The 18,601-nt window shown below is 36.8% G+C and overlaps 1 protein-coding gene across 6 annotated transcripts in view; it reads left to right on the top strand.

Annotated features, from left to right (window-relative positions):
- The window catches only part of CAPRIN1 (cell cycle associated protein 1), a 39,702-nt gene extending 21,383 nt beyond the window's left edge, over positions 1–18,319 (top strand). For 2 of the 6 annotated variants that reach the window (XM_059709725.1, XM_059709729.1), the window contains 13 exons: positions 2,827–2,964; positions 3,321–3,373; positions 3,451–3,537; positions 4,790–4,945; positions 5,029–5,137; positions 8,134–8,195; positions 8,634–8,744; positions 8,966–9,115; positions 10,022–10,172; positions 13,581–13,775; positions 14,558–14,658; positions 15,548–15,611; positions 17,143–18,319. In XM_059709725.1, the coding sequence (XP_059565708.1) occupies positions 2,827–2,964; positions 3,321–3,373; positions 3,451–3,537; positions 4,790–4,945; positions 5,029–5,137; positions 8,134–8,195; positions 8,634–8,744; positions 8,966–9,115; positions 10,022–10,172; positions 13,581–13,775; positions 14,558–14,658; positions 15,548–15,611; positions 17,143–17,207 (1,442 nt within the window). In that variant the 3' untranslated portion in view covers positions 17,208–18,319. The remainder of the gene's footprint in view (positions 1–2,826; positions 2,965–3,320; positions 3,374–3,450; positions 3,538–4,789; positions 4,946–5,028; positions 5,138–8,133; positions 8,196–8,633; positions 8,745–8,965; positions 9,116–10,021; positions 10,173–13,580; positions 13,776–14,557; positions 14,659–15,547; positions 15,612–17,142) is intronic. The other 4 variants (XM_059709726.1, XM_059709728.1, XM_059709727.1 and 1 more) reach the window with 4 other exon arrangements.
- Positions 18,320–18,601: the final 282 nt, after the last annotated feature.

The following is an 18,601-nucleotide window of genomic DNA, read 5'->3' as shown; positions in this document are numbered from 1 at the left end:
TGATGGGAGCCCTAACTTAATGTGGTTTTGTTTATAAATAACTTAACTCTGCTTGAGGTGAACAGATAAACACCAAATTGACTTTCCAGTTTTTGGTTATTAGTTGGGGACTGGTTTTTCCTTGTAGCTGAAATTTTGTGAAAAACATGTACTGCACCCCGTATGGTCATGGTCTTAGTCTCTCTTTAATTTTTCTTAGACTTTTGCTAACTTGGGGACACTCATTTTTTTTCTCTTTTAAAAAAGGTATTGATATCTAGTCCAGTTTTTTATGTGAGCTCCTTAACCTGAAATATGAAATTATATGTTTATTTTTTTTAAAGGACATTTAAGTTTCACTAAGTTAATTAGGAGGAATTTTAGGTTTTTAACTACGTAGTAAATCAGGATATAGCTCCTTATGTTGATTGTTTATGAAGTTGATTTAGCCAAATAGATATTTGAACCTATCAAGGTAATGTTTATACCTTGTTTTTAGCTATTGGGTTGAAAAGAAATTAAATTGGATTTTAAGTTTTAATTGGCAAAACAATATGATACAACTTGGTGTGTACAGGAAATGTGTAAAATCATATATGAGGAATCAAGGATTCTTTTCTGTCATTTCATGTAAAAAATTGTTTTTGGTTAACTTGTGTTATCTATTTCTTTGTAAAACATATTTTTAGCTTTTTTATTTTATTTCTGCTATAAGTATGTACTAAATTTACCACTTGAAGTTTGGAAACTAATTGATATATGTGCATAAGCTTGTTAGCTTAAAAAAGTAGTTTTAGGTAAAGGTTGATCAAATTTTCATGAACATTATTGAGGAATGAAAGGGTTAAGCATCTAACCTTGTAGCTTGTTTTGGTGTTAGTTTCTTCCTAGTCTTGCTCTTGCATCTTAAGAATGTCACATCTTTATAGCTAAAAGAAAGTTAGTAATGTACTCAATATTAGGGTGTTTTTAAAAAAATTTTTGTTGTTGTTAATTCTCACCCAATGATATTTTTCCATTGATTATTTTATTTCATTTTTTCCATTGATTATTTTAGAGAGAGCGGAAAAGGAGGGGGAGAGGCAGAGAGAGAAACATTGAGTTGAGAGAGACACAATGGTTGCCTCCCGAACTTGCCCTGACTGTGACTGGGGGATTAAGCCTGCAACCGAGGTACATGCCCTTGACTGGAATTGAACCCGGGACCCTTCAGTCAGTGGGTTGATGCTCTATCTACTGAGCCAAACAACTTAGGGCTGTTTTTTTAATCCTCACTTGAGGATATGTTTTTTATTGATATATTTTTTTTTTCTTCTTAGCAAGGGAGAGAGGGGGGAAAAAAAATCGGTGTGAGCCAGGGTTGAACCTTCAGCCTATGTATGTGCCATGACCAGGAACCGAACCTACAGTCTTTTGGTGTACAGGAAGACACTCCAACCAACTGAACTGCCCAGCCAGGGCATTAGTGTTTTTATATGCATTCAGTTTTCATCCATTTTTTTTTAAAATAAATAGTTCTGAGTCATGAATCTTTGAAATGTAGAGAACGGAAAACATGAAGTGTTCATGTTGTTAATAATTTTATTGTTAATAGGATTAGTTTTATTATAAAATTTGATATAATATGGTCCCTGAAGCTTTATTTCTGTGGTGTGTGACCTATGAAGGAATAGCCTTACTCTACATTTGCTATATAAGGCCAGGAAATTGAGCTTTTAATTCTTGACCCACACCTTTGCCTGCTTTCCTGCCCTCCTTATAGCCTAGTGCAGTGGTCGGCAAACTCATTAGTCAACGGAGCCAAATATCAACAGTACGACGGTTGAAATTTCTTTTGAGAGCCAGATTTTTTAAACTTAAACTATTTAGGTAGATACATTGTTATTAACTTAATTAGGGTACTCCTAAGGTTTAGAAAGAGCCACACTCAAGGGGCCACAGAGCCGCATGTGGCTCGCCAGCCGCAGTTTGCCGACCACTGGCCTAGTGTACCAAATTCTGACAATTTAGCCTTTTAAATATCTTGAATCTGTCTACTTCTCTTTCTCTTCTACTTTCTTGCCTTTCTCTTACCTAATGCAGTCTTCTAACTGAATCCACCCCCTATGCCTCATTAAAATCTTATACTGGCTTTATTTTAATTACATTTTATATACATTCATTTCAAGACCTTGCATCATAGGGCCCTTACCAGTCTCTCTAGACTCAAAGTTTCTTGAGCTTTTTCTTATTCCCTGTGGTTCAGCCACAGTGCATCCTTGCTTTTTTTTTTTTTTTTGTATTTGGCACGCTTCTTCTTTGTACAGGGCTTTGTAAATGCTGTTGCTTCTGCCTTGAAACACTTCTCTACTACTCATCTTCCAGATCTCAGCTCTTCCAGCACCTATACCAGGAAAGCCTCTGGTGGTCTCTCTGAGTAGGTCCAATCCATTGTACTTCTGTGTAGTACTTTTCACAGATGTAATTTGACTGTTCTTTGTGAGTATTTGATAACTCTTCTTTATTGGGCTGTAAAGTTAGGGAGGGCAGATACGGTATCTTTTTTACATATCTTTTTCTAGCCCCAGTGCCTAGCATGTTGACTAAAATTAATTAGATGCTATATTGAATGAATAAATGACAATTATCAGCTATTTAAAAAACTAACACAAAATCCATGAAGTTTAATACAAATAGGAGCTTTTGTTCCCTGTCCTATAATAAATTTCTGTTCTTGATGGAATTTAATGTTCTTATATGTTTTAGTAACAGTTGGTGAGGTTTTTTCCTTACAATATTTTGTAGGATGTTGAATCTTCAAGTCAGGCAACCTCAAATAGTCTTAACATTATAATATTCTAATTTTAGATAAAGCTATAAAGGAAATTGTCGAGCGTGTTTTCCAGTCAAACTACTTTGATAGCACCCACAACCACCAGAACGGGCTATGTGAGGAGGAAGAGGCAGCCTCAGCACCCGCTGTTGAAGACCAGGTAGCTGAAGCTGGTGAGTACTGAGGGGGAATGAGGTTTAGTTTACAGTCCTGGTTTTACTTTCCTTTGCCACCACCATAATCTGTATGCTGCTTTATAACATGAATTCTAAGAACAGGAGGAAGTTTTAACATAGTAGCTCTTAATTGACATTATACCTGACCCAGAAGTAAAACTGAAACTGAAGTAATTTATTAAAACTGAAATAATTTTTTCTGGAATAAATAGTAAAGAAAGTTCTTTCTAAATACATTATTGTAAGAATGATAAAGTATAGAAACTTATTGTTAACTATAAGTTTATAAATAAATTCAGATTAAGTGATGGTAAACTGTTAAAAAGGTTCCTTATACTCTTTTGTATCTTTAGAACCTGAGCCAGCAGAGGAATACACTGAACCAAGTGAAGTTGAATCCACAGAGGTATGATTTTTATATAATGCTGGTTTTCCCTTTCTGCCTTTCAAACAGAGGTCTCAAACATTTACTTTGCTTTGCAGTATGTAAATAGACAATTTATGGCCGAAACACAGTTCAGCAGTGGTGAAAAGGAACAGGTAGATGAGTGGACAGTTGAAACAGTTGAGGTAAGAGTTCTGTTACAAGATTGATTAATTTTTATGTCTCCTAAGAGCAAATTAAGATTGTTAGTCTTAGTACATTTATTGTAATAAACTCTTTACACAAGACTGTTAGGTTTAAAAGGAGATTTGTTTATCCCTGTTGAAGTTTAATAGAATCACTGATGCTGATCCAGTTTCAAAAAATTATAACCATGTATAACTTAAGGTTAGTGTATTAAAGTATGTGATTTGTTATTAGGTTGCTCTATAAAAACCTGGGTTCCCACATGGGTAACCTTTAGAAAAATCCTACTCACAGGGGCTATATTGAAATGTCATCTTAGACTCCTCCTCTCCTTCACCTTAAGGCTGTTTGGTTACCAGGTTCTATTATCTCAATATTCCTTATAAAGGAAGATTATGACTTGCTCAGGCTTAACAGGTATGACTTCCCCTGGCTTAAAAAGTCAAACAGAAGAATATATAAAAATTTGTAATCCTCACCTGAGGATATGTTAATTGATTTATTTTTTAAGAGAGGGAGAGAGAGAAAGAAAAAGAAAGAAAGAAACACTGATGTGAGAGAGAAACGTTAATCAGTTGCTTTTCATAAGTTTTCCTGGCGGGGAATCAAACCTGCAGCCCTTTGGTGCATGAGCCACCTGGCCAGGCAGAATATACATTTGATGTAATAAAGTTTAGTGATTTTTTCCAGCAGAGCAGGGAACTATTAAAAATGATAACCAGGAGAAATTATTAGAGCTAGGAAAAGGACACAGAGGGAAAGTGAGGTTTGGCTTTTGTAGCAGTTTAAGTGAAGTGATGGACCTTGACCTGTAATATTGGTTGAGAGGATGGAACGGTGGGAACTCAAAGCTTGATAATAATAGCTAACATTTTTTGAGTGCAGACTACACATTGGATACTGAGATATGTATTTAATATAGGTATATAGGTTTACTTAATATAGAAGGCTTAGCAGTTTACACAAAAGGCATTCTTTTAGGAAATAAATAACTGGTAGTCTTTCTTTGAAACCAGTCTATAAAGTAATTGTGAAATGCTACATGGTAATCATGTGGAATGACAGCACATTAGAATTTTAATATTGATCAGAATGTTAAATTTGACATAATTGTGATCAGTTTGAATAACTACATTAAAATCTATTCTGTTTACAGTATAGATAGCGTATGTAGTTTGGGGATCTGTCCTGATGTTAATGAATGGAGCGCTTTCATTCTACCAATCCACTCCCCTCCGCTTCTCCCTTTAGGTGGTAAATTCGCTCCAGCAGCAACCTCAGGCTGTGTCTCCTTCAGTACCAGAGCCCCACTCTTTGACACCCGTGGCTCAGGCAGATCCCCTTGTGAGAAGACAGCGAGTACAGGACCTTATGGCACAAATGCAGGGGCCTTATAATTTCATACAGGTATGTGCAGTTTAATGAAACACTAACAGAGTACCTAAGTGCTTACATTATTTAACTTAATTCCATTGTATTCTCCCTTGTAGGATTCAATGTTGGATTTTGAAAATCAGACACTTGATCCTGCCATTGTATCTGCACAGCCTATGAATCCAACACAAAACATGGACATGCCCCAGCTGGTTTGTCCTCCAGGTTAGTAATGACATATTTTTATGTGAGAAATAAATATAGGGTCAATGCTTTCAGGTTTTGTAAAGTTTGTAAAATTATTTTTTTCCTTTTAATGCTTGCTTAACTTTTAGATCTACCTTTTAATTTGATAAGAAACATTTTTTCCTATAATGCAAATGCTATCTGTAGTTCTATATTTTTTTTAATACTTTTAAAAATCTATATATTTTATTGATTTCAGAGACATAGGGAGCGGGGAGAGAGAGAAAAACATCAATGATGCACATCCCCTACTGGGGATCGAGCGTACAACTCTGGCATGTCCCCTGACCAGAAATCGAACCGTGAACCTGGTTCATAGGTTGATGCTCAACCACTGAGCCATGCCGTTGGGCTTTTTTATTACTTTTTATTGGTATATAAAAATAGAAAAGTACATACAAACGTACATTTTGACGAGTTTTCATAAACTGAAGACATCAACACTCAAAAATGGACCATTATCAGTACCCAGAAGCCTATTTTTGTCACCTTTCAGTCACTGGCTACCCTTCCCCCTAGCTCCATGGTAATTACTTCCTGACTTATAAATCTATAGACCAGTTTTTCCTGTTTCTGTAATTTATGTAAATGAAATTTTGCTTGGACTTTTTAAATGTCAAGATTAATCTCAGAATAAAAAATAATAGAGGTGTTTTTTTCTGAAGAATGTTTGCAGCTTTTTGAAAATGAGCTTTAACAGTCAAGTGGGTAAGGGAATGCTTAAGAGAAAAGGTGAAGATAAAAAGACAGTTGAAGTTTCAGACTCAACACTAATCTTACACCATTATTTGAAACAGCAGCACTAAGTAGAGTTGGTACCTTTATTGGGTTAAGTGGATTGTTAGTGATTTTTAGTCTTGTTTTCTTCCCAGATCATGTCAGCATTAAGGGCACAAAAGTGGAACTATGCAAAGTAACACATTTAATGTATAATTTTAAACGTTATATAAAAAGCATTGCTGAGTAAAAGCATTGTTTAATGACAGTTAATCTGGTAAGGTAGTTGGGATTTTTCCCAAGCAAAGAGAGCTCATCTTGGTCACATTTCTTTTTTTTTCTTTTTAAATATATTTTATTGATTTTTGACAGAGAGGAAGGGAGAGAAATAGTCAGAAACATCGATGAGAGAGAAACATCGATCAGCCGCCTCCTGCACATCTCCTACTGGGGATGTGCCCGCAACCCAGATACATGCCCCTGACCGGAATCGAACCTGGGACCCTTGAGTCCACAGACCGACGCTCTATCCACTGAGCCAAACCGGTTTTAGCTTGGTCACATTTCTACCAAGAGTTAGAAAAAAGATGAAGGTTAGGTGTTAGGCCTGCTAGAAAGGAATTAGAGTTATTGGCATTCATTTTCTGAGCTCCACCGGAGGAAGAAAATACAGAGTTTTCTAAGCTAGTAAGTTGTGCTGAAGCACTCATGTAACTCAGGTAAATAAATGCTGAGTCCATTAGTTCAGTGGTCGCCAACCTTTCGGACCTCACGGACCACCAGTAGTCTTCGGACCACCAGTAGTGCACCCACCACTGGTTGGTGGCCGCTGCATTAGATTCTCCAGTAAGAACAGGCAATTTTAAATGACTAACCAAAGATCCTGTATTTTTTATTTAATTAATGTATTTAAATATGCTTCATTGATTTTTTTTTTTTTTTAAGGGAGGAAGGGAAGGAAGGAGGGAGGGAGGGAGAAAGAAACATCAGTAGGCTCCCTCCTGCCCACCTCCTACTGGGGATTGAGCCCAAAAACATGGCCAGACTGGTAATCAAACTGGGTGACTCCCAGTGCACGGGATAACACTCAACTAGGCAGGGCGAGATCCTGTATTTTTTATTTATAATCATGTTTGGTAGGGGAATGGAAAGATGGTGGGAGTTGGCAATATGTACACTGAATTGAATATAGGCTTTTTAAAAGTATACTTACACTTTGATTTTTTGTGCAGAAACATTTGAGAGATTATATTGAAACTTGATAATCCTACATAATAAAAGCCTAATATGCTAAGTGTCCAATTGTCTGATCAACCAATCAAAGCATAAGATGCTAAAGATATGCTAAGGCCACTCAACCGCTCGCTATGATGTGCATTGACCACCAGGGGGCAGATGCTCTGACCCGTATGTTAGCTTGCTGCTGGGGTCCAGCTGATCTGGACTGAGCGAGATGGGCCGGGCACACCTTGGAGCTGTCCTGCAGTCCCTCCTCGGCCCCGATCGTGCACCGGTGGGGTCCCTTGGCCTGGCCTGAGCCCTCTCGAAATCCGGGACCCCTCAGGGGATGTCGGAGAACCAGTTTCAGCCTGATCCCGCAGGCAAGGCCTAGGGACCCCACTGGTGCACTAATTCGTGCACTGGGCCTCTAGTGTTAAAATAATACTGGATATTATCTAAGGTCTTAAGAGTAATGCTACTTTATAGTTACTGCTTTATAAGCCTTTTTCATGGATAACACTGGCACTGATTCTTACCTGTTCTGCTCTCTACCTTTTTTTTTTTTTTTAAATTTTTATTGATTTCAGAGAGGAAGGGGGAGGTAGAGAGAGATAGAAACATCAATGATGAGAGAATCATTGATTGGCTGCCTCCTCCATGCCCACAACCCGGGCATGTGCCCTTGACCAGAATCGAGCCTGGGACCCTTTAGTCTGCAGGACGATGCTCTTTCCACTGAGCCAAACCAGCTAGGGCTGCTCTCTACCTCTTTGTTAATATTTATTACTAACATCTTTACCTTTGTAAAACAGAATGAAAACCATTGTGAGAGTTGATTAATAATGACTATCAGTAAACACAATACTAAATTGTGTTTGAAATTGAAAGCTAAAATTCAAAGTATCTTCATGATTGCTAAGCAGTTTATTTAGAATCTGGCTATAGAATTTTGCCTTTTCTACGAAGTAAAAGGTATTTAGACATCTTTGAAAAAATTTAATTTTGTATAACGATTATTTTTTTGGTCAATTTTTCAGTTCATTCTGAATCTAGACTTGCTCAGCCTAATCAAGTTCCCGTACAACCCGAAGCTACACAGGTGAGAGTGATAGAAATATTTTTGCAGGTTTGTTTTTAGCCAGTTCTTTAGTCAGTTTCTTAGTTAGCTTATGAAAGTCAGGTATGAATTTTATGAGTGTCCAAATCTGGCATGTGTAGCTTTATTTCCATGACTATATTTATTTTTCTTGGTGATGTATAAAATTTTTTTCTAATTCTTGTTTCTTTAGAATAGTTTATTATAATGAAAGAAGATGCTTTTAGACATAATTCTAAAATTTAGTGCAGATATTACCATTTTAGAAGCATTTGTGGGGACCTTACAACTGGACTAATGTTTAACTTTGAGCTCTAATAATACATGTATTTTTTGTAGTGGTTAGGTTTTATAGTCTACTTATCTACATTTTTTTAGCCTTGCATGTATCAGAGTTGGCTTATAACACAAAGAAGCTTTGATTACTTTATCTCTGTGTAGGTTCCTTTGGTATCATCCACAAGTGAAGGGTATACAGCATCTCAACCCTTGTACCAGCCTTCTCATGCTACAGAGCAACGACCACAAAAGGAACCACTTGATCAGATTCAGGCAAGTTCTGTTACCAGGTCATATAAACTTGATGAGGTGCTTATTCATGAATTGGGCAGAGGTAAATGACTTTTAATATAGTGACTTTCATTTTGGACCTAATGCATGTACTACAGCATTTTTATTTCATGAAATGGTTGAGTTTGTTAATACACATATGGGCAGTAGCCTTGGCTAAGTGTAGTTTATCACTAAAGTGCATCTATTCACTTTGTGTTTAGGCAACAATCTCTTTAAATGCAGACCAGACTACAGCATCCTCATCCCTTCCTGCTGCCTCTCAGCCCCAAGTGTTCCAGGCTGGGACAAGCAAACCTTTACATAGCAGTGGAATCAATGTAAATGCAGCTCCATTCCAATCCATGCAAACGGTAGGCAAATTAATTGAACCAACATTGAGTACCTAGTGTGTACTATTATGCTAGAGTTTCAACAAAAAGTCTTTATTTAACTTTGTGCTTGAGTCTGCATCTACCCTAACTGTAGGGTATATTTAATTGAACCTAAACTCTGATTTTCCTGCTTCCAGTGGTAGATTTGAGTCTTAGGAGTTATGTGTTTTACAGCTGCACCCTTTTGATTTGATTAACAAAATTTTAAACATGCAGAAAAACAGACCAAAATAATATCTATATATAAACATTGTTATGTAAATTTAACAGTTGTTTAAATTTTGCTGTATTTACTTAATTGTTTACTGAAGCATATCAAAGTAAATTTCAGGCAGTCTGATACTTCACCCTGTTTCTTCAGTAAACATCTCTAAATTGTAGTTTGTAGAAAATGATGATAATGGAAAATAATCAGTGGGATAGAGTTAAATCAGTGCTCATAGGAAAATTCATAGTGTTACATACTTAAAATATTAACTTGTGATGGAAAATATCATAAAAATAAAATAACAAGTAAATATTCAACTCAAAGTTGAAGTTTATAGAATTAATTTGTATAACTGATATTGTATCAGGGGTTTATGTCTTTATACAGATTTATCATTTATAATAGCATTTCCAAGGCTATTGATTATATGTCTTTAGATTTTTAAAATCCCCATTCATAATTCTCTTAAGTGCTGGATGGCATATATTTTTCCCCACATTGAAGTGCATTAAATGAAAGGTGTGTGTGTGTGTGTGTGTGTGTGTGTGTGTGTGTGTGTGTGCGTGATGTTTGAGACTTTTTTACATTTGAGGTAAAACCAGCATTAAAGTCTGCCATGTTAAAAGTGAGGAAATTATTAGCATAACTGGATGAACTAATCATTTATTTACTTACAGGTGTTCAATATGAATGCCCCAGTTCCTCCTGTTAATGAACCAGAAACTTTAAAACAGCAGAATCAGTACCAGGCCAGCTATAACCAGAGCTTTACCAGTCAGCCTCACCAAGTAGAGCAAACAGAGCTTCAGCAAGAACAGCTTCAAACAGGTAGGGTACCCCCGCATCATGTCCTGGCTACTTTTTTCCCAATGCAGGTGTTGACAGTGTAGGACAGTTCAGACTTCAGAGTGGCCGCATCCAGGAAGTTCTGTGTTAGCATTAGACCTTACGGATTTTGGATTTTGGGCCCTGAGTTAAATTGAGTATGTATTTGCTATATATGAATAACGTGCAGTATTATACCCATTTTCCTTTGGTCAGTGAGCTTTCATAGTATCTTTTTTATTAAACTTGTTACTCAAATTATGATTAAATTTGCTTTTAATTGCTAATTTATTAAAGCCTGCTGGCATGATATTCAGCACTCAGTTATACAAAGACAGGAAGCAGTAAGGAGTTGGTGGTGGCTGCATTTGGTTGATTGGTTGAAACAAAAGTCCTTGTTGGAAAGTATGGTTGTAATTTGGCCTGTTATCATACCGGTCAGAGTAATAAAGTAGATAAAGATATTTTAGATTTGTTAAATTTGTAACACATGAAATATCTTTTTAGGTCTATGGTTATTTAATTCCTAGGACTTTAATTGGGATCCCACAACAAACTATAGCAAACCCTGCTAAAATCATAGGAGTTGTTATTACTTCGATTTTAGTAACTGAAATTTTGTTAGACCTGGATCAACATGGTAGATTTTTCAGTAATAAATCCTTACATAGCCCTATAGTACTCAGCATTTACTAATCAGCAGGGAGGTTAAGTCAGTCATAATCTGATAGAAATTTGCCAGTTATGCTATATGTGCTCAGCTTCTGAATAACTGGGCTTCTTGCTCTCAGGCTCCTTTAATTATTTCATTGCCATGCATTCATAAGTTGGTTTGGAGCAGGTAAATTTGGAGCCTTTTGACATTGTGCTGACATGCTTGCTATTTTGCCATTTTTTTCAGATGGTGTGATGAAATGAAAAGTAATTACTACATATTATTTGATTTGCTTAATTTTACCCCTTGTGCCAGTTGATTTCAAACTCCTTTGCTCTTATATTGTAACTTGCCTTCACTGACTGAAGCACTTGAGCTAGATAACCTTTCGTTAGCATTTTAAAAGACATTATTTATAAAGATTAACTGCATAACATTCAGACATTTTCAATAAAAAAGCAAAATCAGCCCATATATTTTGCTTATTTAAACTTAAACCTCTAGCCCAGTCTGTTCTTCACACAGTAGCCCAGAGTGATTATTTTAAAATGTAAATCAGATGTCTTTCTCTTGTTCAAAACCTTTCAGTGACTTCCCATTTTATTTAGAAAAGAAATCCAAAGTCCTTGGTTTATAAGGTCCTTTATGACCTGGTCCCTGCCTTGATCGTGTGTACAGTAGGTCCTCGGGTTACCTCGGAGATGCGTTTCTATGGTGCGACGTAACGCGATTTTCGCCTAAGTTGGAGCCCACCTACGTAAGCACCTACGTCACTCACATGGAGCACATACACAGCAGCAATGAAGTGAAACAGTAAAAACAATTTAAAAGAAAGATAACAGTTCCTTACCTTTACTTGTGGTAAATAAATAATAAAAATCATAAAGCACATATGTCGAAATGATGGAACCACGAAACGACGTACGTCGAGTCCGTCGTAACCCGAGGACTGTCTGTACATCCTGTTTCCTTCCATACCAACCACAAACACAGCAGGTTCTCTGCTCTCTCACAGCCTTTACACTTCCCTCCTTATTGCCTGAAACTTTCTTCCACTCATGTTTATGGGGCTTTGTTTATTGACCTTTAGGTTTTTGCTCAGATAGCACCTTACAGAGACCTCCCTTCATTGCCCTGTCTAAATATTTCACACTCACTTCAGTCACTTATTTATCCTACTATGGTTTAGTCTTCATCACTTATTACCTGATACTATATACATGTTTTCACTTGTAAGTGTATTTTACTCACTTATCTCCCATTATTAAAATGTCCATCTGGGCAAAGGTTGTGCGTTAGTAACTGATACATCCCTGATGTCTAGGACATGTTTGGCATGTTGAGAGCACTCGATAGTTGTTGAACAAATCAGTGTGTCCCATCATTCCAGAAGTGTTGTTTAATTTGAATTAAAGGAGAAAAGGAGTCCTGGTATTTTTAAATAAAGATCACTCTTTAATTGTTTTGCTTTGAGTTTCTTACAGTGAGATTTGACCAACATTAATTCTTAGTGATAAAAAGTGAGTCGAAAATTCGGTTCTTTGACCTACTTTCTACCCGCATAAAAATGAATCTTTTTAGATAGACAATGTTACTTGTACTGGTGATATTTGCTTGTAATTTTAAATTTTCGGAATGCAGTAAAAGGTAATTACTCTAAAGATCACATTGTAAATAACAGGGTATTTGTTCCATTCCATAATTGAAAAAGGAGTCATGATCCTTCCTTCCTTAGACATTTCCTACCCTTTTAATTGAAAAATACAATTCTATAAACTAAAATGTACTTAGGGTTTCTTGAGTATATAAAATAAGTCAGGTAAAGATGTTTGAGAGTCACGCCACCTTTGTGCCCAAGCAAGGGAGGTTTGGGCTGGCTAGAGGCTGCTGTTTTTGTTCCTGGGTGTAGGCCTTCCTGTGGTCTCTACTTTCCTCATCTCCCAAAGGTTTAGTTAGCACCCTGTTTTTTGCCTCCCCCACCCCGTGAATTATGAAAATTATGAACATTGGCATAATAGCAGAGATGTGCCTCAGTATTTCACATTGGAAGGTTCCTAGATCCCCCACTGTAGAGAGGAGGAGGGTGGGTGCAGAGTAGTGGGCCTTCTAAGACCTTTCATTCTAGCTGACTGCATGCTGGTGTATCATTTAACTGTCTTCAGAATTGGCTGCACTCAAAAGTGCTTGAAATGAATCAAGAATTAAGGGGGTACAAGTTAAAGGCCTCTGCTGGTTTATCTTTGTAATTGACTGAATATTGTAGCTTAGCTATGGCAACAGTTTTTTGTAGGTTTTCAATAAATTTGAGGGAGATTTAAAAGAATGAAAGCTTCAACTACTAAGGAACTTTATAATGAAAAGAAATAATTAAATGCTATAAAATGATAATTTTACTGTTTCTGTATGTGGGATCTTCTGAATTAGTCTCTTGTGCTAATAGGCGATGCCTTTCAGATGTTTAATGAGATAGCTTTTCAAATCATTTGCAAGGATAGAATTGTGTGTTCTCACAGAGTTGTGTGCTTTCAGAGATAAGGAATTGTTGGAGATTTTTATTCTGTTGTAGGAGCAAGGCAGGGACTTATTAATATGTAGTTTTCCCTATTAATATGCAAATTTATTTAGAGACAGAATTAAACTTTGAGGAGATTGTATAAGACACTTCTTAAGCCAGAAAGCATGTGGGAGAACAAATTGTAATGAGCTGTGTGTAGTGTATGTGTGTATACATGTTTTTCCCCTCTCTTTTATTATAGTGGTTGGCACTTACCATGGTTCCCAGGACCAACCCCATCAAGTGACTGGTAACCACCAGCAGCCTCCCCAGCAGAACGCGGGGTTTCCTCGGAGCAGTCAGCCCTATTACAACAGTCGTGGTGTGTCTCGTGGAGGCTCTCGTGGTGCTAGAGGCTTGATGAACGGATACAGGGGCCCTGCCAATGGATTCAGAGGTAAAAATTAACAACACAAGTTCATGCCCGTTCCTGATTTGTAAAATACGTAGAAATAGTCATGTTTTTGGGAAAGATATGTATCTCTCTGCATTAATTAATCTCCTTTATAATTTAAAAACTTGTATATTTTGATATAGTCATTTAAATTGACATTCAGTTTTTTATGTGTCAGACCCATGCCTACTATTGTCCAATAAGGGATAATTGCTTTTCATATATTATCAGACCTTAGGGATATTTTTCTGGTTGTTTTTTTTTTGTCTTTTCATGTGTGTATGTGCATGGATGAGAGAAAATTTCATCTTCTACTTCAGCGGTTCTCAACCTGTGGGTCGTGACCCCTGGGGCGGGGTTGGGTCGAACGACCCTTTAACAGGGGTCACCTAAGACCATTGGAAAACACATATATAATTACATATTGTTTTTGTGATTAATCACTATGCTTTAATTATGCCCAATTTGTAACAATGAAAATACATCCTGCATATCAGATATTTACATTATGATTCATAACAGTAGCAAAATTACAGTTATGAAGTAGCAATGAAAATAATTTAATGGTTGGGGGTCACCACAACATGAGGAACTGTATTAAAGGGTTGTGGCATTAGGAAGGTTGAGAACCACTGTTCTAATTACTGCTCATAGAAATATATAAACAGATTGGGTCAAGATAGTGATTAGAAATTAATATAATATTTTAGTTCTTCCCTTGGTTAGTAAGGAAGTAAACATTCCTTGTGAAGAGAAGAAAATTATTCTCTTGTCCTAAATTTTAGGAGGATATGATGGTTACCGCCCTTCATTCTCTAACACTCCAAACAGTGGTTACACACAGTCTCAGTTCAGTGCTCCCCGGGACTACTCTGGCTATCAGCGGGTAGGTAAAGTTGTTTTAAAATATAAACCTGACTGAAATATACCAATGGAAGTGATTGATGTAGTTTCTTTTTAAAATATATTTTTATTGGTTTCAGAGAGGAGAAGGGAGCGAGGGAAGCATTGATTGGCTGCCTCTCGTGCGGGCGTGCACGTGCGCACACACGCACGCGCCGCGCGCCCCCCCCCCCCCCCCCCCCCCCCCCCCCCCCCCCGATCAACCCAGGCATGTACCTTGACCAGGCATTGAACCTCAACCTCCTTGTTCATAGGTCGATGCTTAACCACTGAGTCATACTGGCTGGGCTGTAGTTTCTTGATGGACTTGATTAACTAATTTGGGCTGATTTTTATACCTGTGTTTTTTTTTTTTTAATTATTTTTATTGATTTCAGAGAGGAAGGAGAGGGAGAGATAGAAACATCAATGATGAGAGAGAATCATTGATTGGCTGCCTCCTACACACCCCCTACGGGGATTGAGCCCACAACTCAGGCATCTGCCCTTGACCAGAATCGAACTCAGGACTCTTCAGTCTACAGGCTGACACTCTATCCACTGAGCCAAACCAGCTAGGGCTGATTTTATACCTTTGTACAAGATAAAGATAGTTCATTATGGAGAATGACGACTTTTGCTTTTTTTAGTACTGAGTGTAGGTACTCATTTTAAGAACATCTGTTAAAAAATGATTTTTAAGAGCAGAGAAAATATTTCATTGAACATTCTTAAGAATAATAGGAGTATAACAATACAGAATAATAATTATATTGAAATGTCTAAAAGAATAAGGAGGAGTTCTATATTTTGCAAGTATCTAAGAATCTAGATGGCTGAGGATTTAAAAATTACCGTCTCTTCTCTTCAGTACTAACTAGCATGTCTTTTAGGATGGATATCAGCAGAATTTCAAGCGAGGCTCTGGGCAGAATGGACCACGGGGAGCCCCACGAGGTAATATTTTGTGGTGGTGATCCTAGTTCCTAAGTGGAGCTTCTGTTCTGGCCTTGGAAGAGCTGTTCATAATCTGCATGTAGGTTACTTGTTAGGAATACATTTATCATTTCCAGACTTGTTGCAAGGATTAAATGAAATGCTCTGTTTCTAAAATTTATCTTGAACCCAAATTTAATTTTTTGAATGACTGTCCCTGTTACTATAAACTGTCTCAAAAACTAGAACATTTTTCCTCCTCAGAAAAAAATGTTTTTCCAACTGCAAATTATTTTTCAGGTCCTAAAACCTGCTAAATGTTTTTAGGAAGTACTTACTGAAACATTTTGTAAGACATTTTTGGAATGAGATTGAACATTTATATAAATTTATTATTCCTCTTTTATTTTTGAAACATGCATATTATATTTTAGGGCCAGAGACCCTTTAATGGCCAGATAAGCCATAGTTACATTTAGAGAACCATTTAGAAGTCATAGAACTAATTGAAATTTCAATGCCTTTTGGACCACTATTATATAAATACCCATTAGTTTCTGACTTTTAAACAAAACCTCCAAATTCCTAACTAATTAAATCATATTTAAAAATACAGCTTTTAAGAGTTTTTGGTTTTGTCTATTACTGTAGGAAAACTACTTCGTACTATTTGGGCAGGAAGTCAACCTATGTAACAGAAGTAGCATTTCATCTGATCTGAAGTTCTAAATGGTTCTCTTATTGGAAGGATGTAAATTGAATAGGTTTCCTCTAGATTTTGGCCATCACATGTATAAAATGTATATTTCGGAGGAATTATAAAGTACTTTGATTTTAATGCTAATAGAAACTGGCCAGCAAAAGGTGCATTTTTAAAAAATTAATGGATCACTGGGAAATTATTGACTTGAAATATCAAAGGATATTTGCATGTGAATGTGCGTTATGTTCATTTTCACCTTGTAGCATATTCTATGAAAGTTGAGTTTACTGGTAGCTAAAAATCTGTTTTACACAGCATGTAAAAAGTTACTTTATCTGTTACAAGTCATTATACAATTTTCAATGTTATGTAGTTTCTTTTTAAAAGTTTAGGTAATAAGGTCTGTTTTTCATTCTGGTGCTTTTATTAATTTTGATAGTATGATGTTACTTACTACTGAAATGTAATAAGCTAGAGTGTACACTAGAATGTAAGCTCCATGAGAGCCAGGTACCTTGTCTGTTTTCACTGCTGTATCTATTTCCAACGCCTGATGACAGTGCCTGGCACATAGTAGGCACTCAATAAATACTTGTTGAATGAATGAATGAATGAGTACTGGTGGAATACTCCATTAGCTCCACTCTTCTTTTAGCCAGAAAACATGAGCAGATTTGGGCATGACAACTTCCAGGACAGGTGAAACTTGAACACTGAAGAATTGACCTCTTAAACCTAATAATGTGGTGACAAGCTCCCCACATGCTTCTTGACTTCAGATGAAAATCTGCTTGAAGGCGAAACAAAAAGTATTTGAAAGAAAAACCAAATGCCATTTTTGTCTTCTAGGTCGTGGAGGGCCCCCAAGACCCAACAGAGGGATGCCGCAAATGAACACTCAGCAAGTGAATTAATCTGAGTCACAGGATTATGTTTAATCGCCAAAAACACACTGGCCAGTGTACCATAATATGTTACCAGAAGAGTTATTATCTATTTGTTCTCCCTTTCAGAAAACTTATTGTAAAGGGACTGTTTTCATCCCATAAAGACAGGACTACAATTGTCAGCTTTATATTACCTGGATATGGAAGGAAACTATTTTTACTCTGCATGTTCTGTCCTAAGCGTCATCTTGAGCCTTGCACATGATACTCAGATTCCTCACCCTTGCTTAGGAGTAAAACATAATATACTTTACAGGGTGATAATATCTCCATAGTTAACCGAAGTGGCTTGGAAAAAGCAAGATTGACTTGTGACATTGGATAAAGTCTACAAATCAGCCCTAGCATTATTCAGTGGTAATTGACAAAAACATTTCCCATGAAAGGAAGATGGAAGGAGGAGTTTGGTTTGGCAAAAAAACTGCACTTCACAACTTTTCCAGTTAAATGGAGCATTGAACGTTTAGATGCACATCAAATCACGCATGGGCCCTTAATCACATATATAAGGTTGGCTACCAGCTTTGACACAGCACTATTCATCCTTGGCCAAATGACTGTCGTTAAAAACACATGTAAATTGCTTCCTAACAGCTGACACTGTATAAGACAAAGCCGAAATGCAATATTAGGCTTTGATTGGCACTTTTTGAAAAATATGCAACAAATATGGGATGTAATCTGGATCGCCGCTTCTGTACTTACTGTGACGTATTTAGATACCTTTTGAACACATAACATTTTCTTTGACAATGACTTTTGTAAGGATTGGTAATATATATCATTCCTTACGATGCTCATTGTCTGTCACTAATCCCTGGATCTTGCTGTTTTGTCACCTGAAGTGGTACAGGTACTGATGGAAATCTGTAATGGATAATCATAACACTCTTGGCCGTTTCCCTGCAGCCTGAAGGTTTTTAAAAGATAACAAATGCCTGCTGCTACCACCCTTTTAAATTGCTATCTTTTGAAAAGCACCAGTATGTGTTAGATTGATTTCCCTATTTTAGGGAAATGACAGTCAGTAGTTTCAGTTCTGATGGTATAAGCAAAATAAAACATGTTTATAAAAGTTGCATCTTGAAACACTGGTGTTCAACAGCTAGCAGCTGTTCAGTCATGCATTGTGTTTCAAATTTTATGGTCATCTCCAGCAACTATTTCAATAGTACTTGTACTTAAATTTGTCTAACCCTAATTATCCTTTTCTCCTGGAGGAATTTATATTCAAAGTGGTGATTCCTTCCCTTAGATGCACAGGGAGAGTCACAGATTTCGGTGGAGATTGACAGTTTAGTAATTTATGTACCATGCTGGAATATGTGCTAGCAGTTTGAGCACGAGTTCTGTGTGCCTGT

Source organism: Myotis daubentonii, chromosome 9, assembly GCF_963259705.1.
Source record: "Myotis daubentonii chromosome 9, mMyoDau2.1, whole genome shotgun sequence".
Taxonomy (NCBI): domain Eukaryota; kingdom Metazoa; phylum Chordata; class Mammalia; order Chiroptera; family Vespertilionidae; genus Myotis; species Myotis daubentonii.
This window is presented reverse-complemented; position numbering and strand designations above follow the sequence as displayed.